At 59.7% G+C, this 8,280-nt stretch overlaps 1 protein-coding gene across 1 annotated transcript in view; it reads left to right on the plus strand.

Annotated features, from left to right (window-relative positions):
* The window catches only part of TSPAN18 (tetraspanin 18), a 179,349-nt gene extending 173,520 nt beyond the window's left edge, over positions 1 to 5,829 (plus strand). The window contains exons 9-10 of the mRNA XM_006157759.2: positions 2,234 to 2,317; positions 4,659 to 5,829. Of these exons, the coding sequence (XP_006157821.1) occupies positions 2,234 to 2,317; positions 4,659 to 4,706 (132 nt within the window). The 3' untranslated portion in view covers positions 4,707 to 5,829. The remainder of the gene's footprint in view (positions 1 to 2,233; positions 2,318 to 4,658) is intronic.
* The last annotated feature ends 2,451 nt before the right edge of the window (positions 5,830 to 8,280 follow it).

Consider the following 8,280-nt stretch of genomic DNA (forward strand, 5'->3'; position numbering starts at 1 on the left):
AGCAGGTGACGTCCCATGGCCTTGGTGGTCCCAGCTGGGAGGACAGAGGTGGGGGTGGTGTTGAGGTTGGTCTCTGACTTGGGGCACGTTGACTGTGGACATGTGAGGGCCACTGCACACACCCAGTGACCACGGTAGCAGCCATGGCAGAGGTACCCCATGGGCACTTTGTCAAACTGGGTTGGGGGTGACTCTGCACACAAGCAGGGTCGGGGGACCTTCCCTTCCGGCAGAGTGAGGACGGCTGCTGTGACAGCCCACTTGGTCAGGAGGCCTCAGTTGGGGTGGCCTCAGTGTCTGGCGGGGCAGGAGCAGGGAGGTGTGGTGACACCCAGGGTGTAGTGTGTGCCGGGCTCCGAGCCAGGGCCTGGCCCACGTGCGGAGAGCTGAGCCTTCCTGGCACCCAGCTCCCTTCCCCTTTGGGCAGAGGAGAGAGCGGGGACTTGGAGCCCCCCTCAGTGTAGCCCTGGCTCCCCTTCCCCCTGACAAGGTACCCCACCCCCGCTGTGCTCTCTCCTTCCTTCCCTCCCAGGTGAAATGCAGGCAAAGCCCTCCTCCCCAGGGGATGAGGACTGAATGAGAGCGTGCACAAGGCCCTGGCCACGATGCTGAGAGGGGACAGGCTCAGTGATGGTGGCACCGCCCCGTCCACTCCCCTCACCAAGGCTGTCCCAGTACCGTTGGCCAACCCGGTCAGCTTGGTTCAGTCCAGGGGCCCAGAGGGTCTTTTGGTGTCACAGTCAGTCAGGGGAGATGAGTAGCCAGGTCCCCGGGGCCGTGCAGCCACGAGGGGCACAGGGATGCCTCTGTCTACTGGACGTGGTCCTGGCATCTTGCCAACCGTCCAGGTGAGGTGTGCCAATGTCGGGTTCATGGTCAGGGAGGGATTGGCTGCATCTCCTGTACCTGTGTGTGTGTGTCTGCATGGGGGTCAGTCTTGCAGTGACACCTGGCACATGGCGGAAACCCACACACCCAGCTCTGTGCTCTGAGGGACCTGCTTGGAGCGGGGAGCAGAGAGGGAGGACGAGCCCCAGGACCAAGAGCCGCTCATGTTCATCTCATCCTCCCGCCAGTCCTGTGGGTGGTTAGTGTAAATAACCCCACTTTATAGGGGAGAGAGCCACCACACGTGGAAGCAGATGGCCCAGGATTCCACAGAAAGTGTGGTGGTGGGCTGGGACCCCAGGCAGCCGGGCCAAGGGCCCACACGTGTGCCCACCCGGCAGTACTCCCAGTTATTGTTGTTTCCTGTCTAGACAGCCCCCCAAGAGCGTCACAAACCCGGACTGTGTGATGGGGTACAGGGGCTGGTATTAGGCACTGTGGTTGGCTTAGGGCCAAAGGCACCTTGTGGGGATTACAACGGGCCAGAGGTTAAGGCAGCTGGCTCTCATGGCCGACTGCATGGTTCAAGACCCGGAGACTTGAAAATCACGTGGGGCACATGTACACGTTTGCCCAAATCCCAAGAGGAGGATGCAGGAGAAAGGATCGTAGCCTAGCCATCCCATAGGGGGTGCTTTCTTACTTTTCCTTCTCTTCATTTCTATTCCTATCCCTGGTGAGCATGCATGCTCTATAACAAAACTTAAAAAATAAATAAATAAAATTTTAAATGGCTGAATAAAAGTTTGAAGTCATCCCCGCAGAGGTCTGTAACACATCCAGGATTGCCCAGGTCCGGCTGGGCAGATGAGGCTCTCCTGTCCACCTGTGCGAGGCCTGGCCAGCTGGCCTGCAATGGAGCCCTTGGGCACCCCAGGCTCTGTCCCCATCAAACAGCCTTTAACGGGGCTCTCAGTAGCACAGCGAGACAAGGTCCAAATGTCCAGCTCAGACCTCCTCTCCTGCTGTCCTCCAGCAGCCGGGGCTGCTCATGGGGATGATGGCTCGCCTCACCAGAATCTCTCATTTCTCTAGAGTGGCAGGGAGCTGGGATATTCACAGGAACCTCCCAAAACCGCAGTCACTGGGCGCTACCCTAGGGAGGGCCTGTGGCTGACGTGGCCCCAGGCTGGCAGTGTCAGCCACCTTAGGGCCTGGGTGGCTAAGGGTCTCTGCAATGCTGCTGAATGGTTGTTATGGTTGCCCTGCCTCCCACCCCTCCCCGCTGTCCTGTCCAGCAGGGGTGCGATGGGTAAGCCTGAGCCCTGGGGCCTCATGCCACAACACTGGCCTGTGGCTGGTGTCCCTCCTGGCTGCGGCCTCACCTCTGCACCTTCCCAACCAGGGCTGCTACACGGTGATCCTCAATGCCTTCGAAACCTATGTGTACCTGGCTGGAGCCCTGGCCATCGGAGTACTGGCCATCGAGGTGAGTGGGGCCCCACTGGAACCTGGGGCAGATGCCGTGGCCTGCACCCCCAGCCCACTTCTCAGCTACATTGGCTTCACCCAGGACCAAAGGCGGTACTAGGGGTGGTGAGCCACCAGGTGCACTACCACTGACCATCACCGTGGGCGCCAGATTTGACAGGCCTGCGCCACCTGCTGGCAGTGGGGGTGGGCAGGCCCTGCTCCCTCCTCCCCAGCTCTAAGGTCTGGATGTACTCTTGAGGACCGGTCACACAGTTGCTTTGAGGGACAGGCTGCAGCCTAAGGATTCTGGATGTTTCTCTGGACGATGCTCAAGGCCTTCAGGGCCTTATTAACCTCACAGAGTGGTGTTGTTTTTGTTTTTTAAGAGGTTTTTGTCGGGGCCAGCAGTTGGCATAATGACTATGTTGCTGGACTCCCAAGTAGTCGACCGCAGTTGGTGTCCCGGACCCGGTGGCTTAAAACTCAGCCAGGCGCGTGTGTGTGCGTACCCAAGATCCCGAGAAGAGAATGGAGGAGAAGGGATTGTGGCGTGGCCATCCCCCCTGGGGGGGGGGTGATTTCTCGCTTTCTGTCTCTCTGGCTCTGTCTTTCTGGCGAGAAGTTTTTTAATAGGAAAAACCTCTCAAAAAAAAAAAAGAAGTTCTCTTCCTTAGAGCATGCACACTCCCCAGCGAGAGAGAGACAGAGACGGTGAGAGGGAAAGTGAGAAACCACCCCTGGGGGGATGGCCACGCTGCAGTCCCTTCTCCATTCTCCTCCCAGAATCGTGGACACACATGCACTCAGCGTGATTTTCAAGCACCAGGTCCAGGACTCGCGGTCAGCCATAGTGATGTAACCGCTATGCCACCTGCCGGCCCCTCAGAGGGGTCTTTGACCTCACGAGGTGGCGCTTCAGCCAAAAGGAGGAGCTGCATTTGTGTCCTGGCCCACACCCTGCCCGCCAGCAGTAGATTGATTAGTCTAGTGCTGCGTGAGCTCTGGGGCAGCCTCAGCCACCCCTGCCCATGTCCAGGAAGGGCACCCAGTGTCCAGCCAGTCCTCACCTGCAGTGGGATGAGCCCAGAGCACCTGGTGCCACAAACGTCCCACAGCCTGCTGAGACAGCAGCTCTGTGGAGGCCACGGGGGGTGGGAGGGAGGGAGGGGTCACTCCCCTGTCATCTCATCAGCAGACACACACTGGGCCCTGGGTGCCAGCAGGCATGGGTGTGGCACCGTTGAGCAGGGAGCAGAAAATCGCGGCGGTGTGTTTCAGCAGAGCAAGGGCCTCAGGGCCCCGCTCTGCCTCCCCAGACATGAGCTGCCTCGTCTGCTCATGGTGCTGATCACCCCGTCCTGGGGGGCCATGGGGCTTGAAGATGGCAGGCAGCAGAGCCAGTAGGTGGTGTGGTGTTGAAGGCACTGGACTCCTACATGGTCAACCGCATTCCAGTCCTGGTGGCTTGCTTTCTCACTTGCCCTCTCTCTGGTCAAATTTTAAAAGAATAATAAATAAAATAAATAATTCTTTAAAAAAAAAAAAAAAAAAAAAAAAAAAAAAAAAAAAAAAAAAAAAAAAAAAAAAAAAAAAAAAAAAAAAAAAAAAAAAAAAAAAAAAAAAAAAAGATGGCAGGCGCTAGCCCTGGTAAGTGCTGGGCTCCATAAGCAGGACTCATGCGCGCGATCCACTGCCTCATGCCCTGCCCAGCCCACAGGTCCGGCCAGCCCAGCGCAGGGCACGCTCCCACCAAGATGGTGACCTGTCCCCGGCCCTGCGCCAGCCCTGCCTCCCCACCCGGCCTGTCCTACCTGGAAGCACTCTGGCCGTGGGACATCAGAGACGAGTCGGGGCCTCTGCCCGCCTCGCCCCCAGGGCCCTCACAGGTGTCCAGTGGCCACGCTCGAGGGCACGCCTGCCTGGCCCACCAGTGACGACGGTGTGGTGACCGTTTCCGGAGCAGCTGTGAGATGACAGGCATCATGACCTTGTTAGAATTGTGAGCGGGAAGGGGTCACAAGCACGGGCTCGGGTCAAGCCCTGGCTGCCCTGCGTGGTGCTGCGTGACTGTAGGGGACCTCGCTGGTCCATGCAGCTCTCCACACACACTCGGGCTCCGAGCTGGGCCGCGCTGTGCCCAAGGTCACCGGCGTGAGTCGGGAGCTGGATTTAACCCCAAGACTCGGTTCCCAAAGGCCCCTTCAGAATGGTTCCACCGGAGGGGGCAGGCGGCTTGCCCTGAGGGCGATGTCGGATAACCCCCCAGAGGAGACAGATGGCCCCTTCCCCTGGGGCAGGGTTGGGGCAGCCTCTGGAGGGGCACCAGCCTAAAAAGTCAACTCTTGCCTCTTTTGCAGCTTTTCGCCATGATCTTCGCCATGTGCCTCTTCCGCGGCATCCAGTAGGGGGCGTGGCCTGGCGACGCCCCACCCACCACCCGGCGCCCTCGCCCGCCCGCCCCTCTCCCGTCCTGGTGGCCCCAGCAGGGAGCTGGGGCCAGAGTGGATGCCCAGGATAGGGCTGGGGAACAGAGCTATTTTTTTAACCTAACGAAGTGATGAAAATTAACGACTGAGGGGCCCTTGCCTGGACACCGCGGCAGGCGCCATGGTTCTCCCAGGGCCCCAGCGCCTGACGCAGCCTGTGGACTGCTCCAGAGACCAAAGGACAGCAGCCCCAGGTCTCCTCTGTGGCCAGCCAGACACTGGCCTCCCGGGCTCGGGCCCTCTCCCCACAGCTTCAGGACCTGGTGCCACAGTGCCACGAACGTGAGGGTTTAGGCGACGAGGAGACAGAAGCAGATCTCCCAGAGGTCGCCAAAGCCCAGAGGCCCCCAAAGACTCAGTTGCCATGTCCATAGGACTTGGGACAAACCGCCATCTCCAGTCCGGTGGATGATGGAATTGTAGCCGCTCCAGGCCGGGGCCAGGAGTTACTGCAGACACTGGATCTAAGAATGGCCCAGCTGGCAGGGTCCCGGCTTTCCCCATCTGTTGGACCAAATAACTTCAAAGGCCCAGAGAGGGCCAGTGACCTGTCCGCAGCCACCCAGCACATGCATGGCGGTTCCGAACACGGTCCTGGGTGCAGGTGCTCCAGGACGCCGTCACTCCAGCCGGGACTGTCAGCTGCTGCTCAGCCGGCCTCAGCAGGCTGGTCTCCCCTGAAGAGGGGCAGGCTGCCAGGAGCTGCCCCCCAACTCTGCAGCCAAGAAAAGTCTATACCGTGCCACCCTGACCGCCCTCCCGCACACCTCCTAGCTCCCACAAACCCACATGGACCCACACTGTCCGCCCCGTCCCGCAAGCCACCCTCTTCTCTGTTTCCCCAGCTTCATGGCTCCCAGGGTGGAAGAAACCCCGAGTTCATCTGGTTTCCCCCTTCCCATCCAGACCACAGGCTTGGGTGTCTGCTGAAAGGTCCCTGCTCAGACTTCACCGCCTTCTTGAATACCTCTGCGGACGGAGAGCCTGCTACCTCTGCTCCGCTTGGACTTGGCTTCAGCTCAATATACAGAAGGTTTCTGTCTCTGTGGTTCCGTCCATGGCACCCCACTCGCTCTCTCCTTCCTGGGTGTTACAATCACACGCGGACTTCCCGAGCCTTCTAACCTCCAGCTGAAGAACCCCAGAGCATCCCAGCCATGTCTGCGGACACGGCTCCCTGTCCTTTCATGGTCCACGTGATCCTTCCAGGCTAGGGCAGGGAGAGGTTCTCCCAGACCGGCATATTCACACCCACACCACACTCACACTACACAGGCCTCAAACTCCAGACCAGTTTTGGCAACTGGTTGCAAGATGCCCGGACCCCATTCAGTAAGAAGGACTGCCAGAGGTTGTACCAGGGATCCAAGGTCTGGTCTGTACTCTGGGAGAAAGCAGTGCGTTTCTGATTAGTGATGTCTTCCAGATACCTCAAGTTTGATTAGTGATGTCTGCTGAGACACAGGCATGACAGAGGCACAGTGCCTGCACGCCTCTGTCTCCACTGTCCCTGTCCAGGTTCAAGGAAGAGCCCGTTCTGTTGTCAGGCTCCCCTAGTCTTCCCAGCCACCTGGGAGACAGCTGCAGCCTAGAACCCGGTGCCCCCTGCCCACCCCCTTCTACCATAAGGCCAGAGCTCTGCACCTGCTGGAAGGATTTGATTTGGCCCCCTCCCTGCCGTGCCCACCGGTGCTGGCCCTTCCTCCTGCTCTCCAAGCTCAGTCTTCCCAGCTTCCCTGTGGAAGTGGTGCCATGAGCCACTCAGTGGCTCCCAGGATCTGGGGGTGCTGCAGCTGATACCCCTGCCTGGCTTGAGAAGGGCCTGAGGCCTGTTCCTCTCTGGACCCACCCACACATAGCCTGCCTCAGCTTCCTGGGAGGAACAAACGGCTGGTCTGAGGTTGACAAAAACACCCAAACCCAGCTGGGTGGGGTTGAGTCAAATTTAACAACTTTGTGGCTCTAGTCCAGGGGGATCCCAGCTTCTGGTCTGGGAGAAGGGGGAAGGTCTAGGAGGAATTGACGCTGAGGCGGGTTCCAGGGTGGATCTGAGACTCCCATTCCCGAGGGCTTTCTGTGAAGGTGCCAAGGAGCTCTACACCAGTCTGGCTCCACTCTGCTGTCACTGACCACCCTCAGGCTGGGACAGCTGGCAGCCACTGCTGTGCCACGGCCAGGGCTAGCAGCTGCATGCAAGGGGCGTGGAAGAGAAGCTTGAGCCTCCCTGCAGAGCACAGCCCTGTGGGCACCAGGGCTCAGCCGGCTGCACCCCCCAATCCCCAGTGGGTTCCCCAGTAAGTTTCTGGTAGCAGCTGTTTGGCTGCTTGTAGGGCGTGGAGGTAGGGACTTCTCTGACCCCATCAGGGCATGGAACAAGGAAGACACGCCCTGCCCCTATGGGCTGGGGCTCCGACCCCACTCCCCACCCCACCCCCCACCCCCCGGTGAATATCCAGCCTCCAGCCTCTCTGCTCAGGCCTCTCCACCTCCCGTCTGGCCATGCCAAAGGGGCCCAGACAGGGTTCTCCAAACTAGCCAAGGCCCCAGCACCCCATGCCCTCGGCCCATGGGTCCTGCGTGGAAGGTCTGGGAACTGTAACCGCCCCTTGCAGTAGGTAGCAGAGCTAACTTATTCTCTCCTGAGCCCTTCACATTCTATGTCGAGAGTTTTTGTAATATAAAACAGGACGCCCACACAATGGCTTTGCACTGGTTTTTGTGACTGTTTCTTACAAAAAGAAAAAGGAACAAAGAATAAATAGTGACCATGAAGAAAGGTGGTCTTGATTTGGGGGTGGGGGAGACAGGCTGAGGCAGAAGCGTGACAAGAGGGCGTGGGGTTCCAGTTGCAAGGGACTGGGGGAGAGGGCTCCAGGTCATCCGGACTTGGGAAGGAGAGCTGCCACTCCCGCTCCGAGGGGCCTTTCATCTCCTGCCTCCTGCCCAGACGTAAGTGCTCCTGGCCTTAATGCCCCCCACCCAGGCCATGTCTGTCTGCAGACCTCTTCTGACCTCCCACCCCACCCCACCCCCGCCTTGCTAGCGTGTTAACCTAGACAGTATTCGAGGAGCACTGCTCTTCGGAATCCTGGACAGCCATGTCCATCCAGCGTCCATCCCTGCCCCTGGTGGGGCACATGTACCCCATCCTCGTCCAGCCACATGCTGGAGATGGGCCATCTCAGCCTCACAGGTGCCCAGAGTACAGCCTGCCCCCCAGGCTTCTGGGGAACACGCCGCTGTGCTCAGCAGCGACTAGAGGACGAGGCCCCCATCGGCACCCGCTGGGGGAACAGCCAGGTCTCCAGGCCTGGCCTGGATGCAAACTGTGGCCATGGCTGGGCCCTGTGCATTGGAGACAGCGCCCTCGGCAGGCGGCAGGGGCTCCCGGCCTGCCCGGGCTGGGAAGCACGGAGGGGGAGGCTAGGGAGAGGCCCAGACGTCAGTGTGTTGAGCAGGTGCCCAGGCAGCGGGCCTACTCACCCTCATCCCA

Source organism: Tupaia chinensis, unplaced genomic scaffold (genome assembly GCF_000334495.1).
Source record: "Tupaia chinensis unplaced genomic scaffold, TupChi_1.0 Scaffold000561_1, whole genome shotgun sequence".
In the NCBI taxonomy this organism is placed as follows: Eukaryota; Metazoa; Chordata; class Mammalia; order Scandentia; family Tupaiidae; genus Tupaia; species Tupaia belangeri.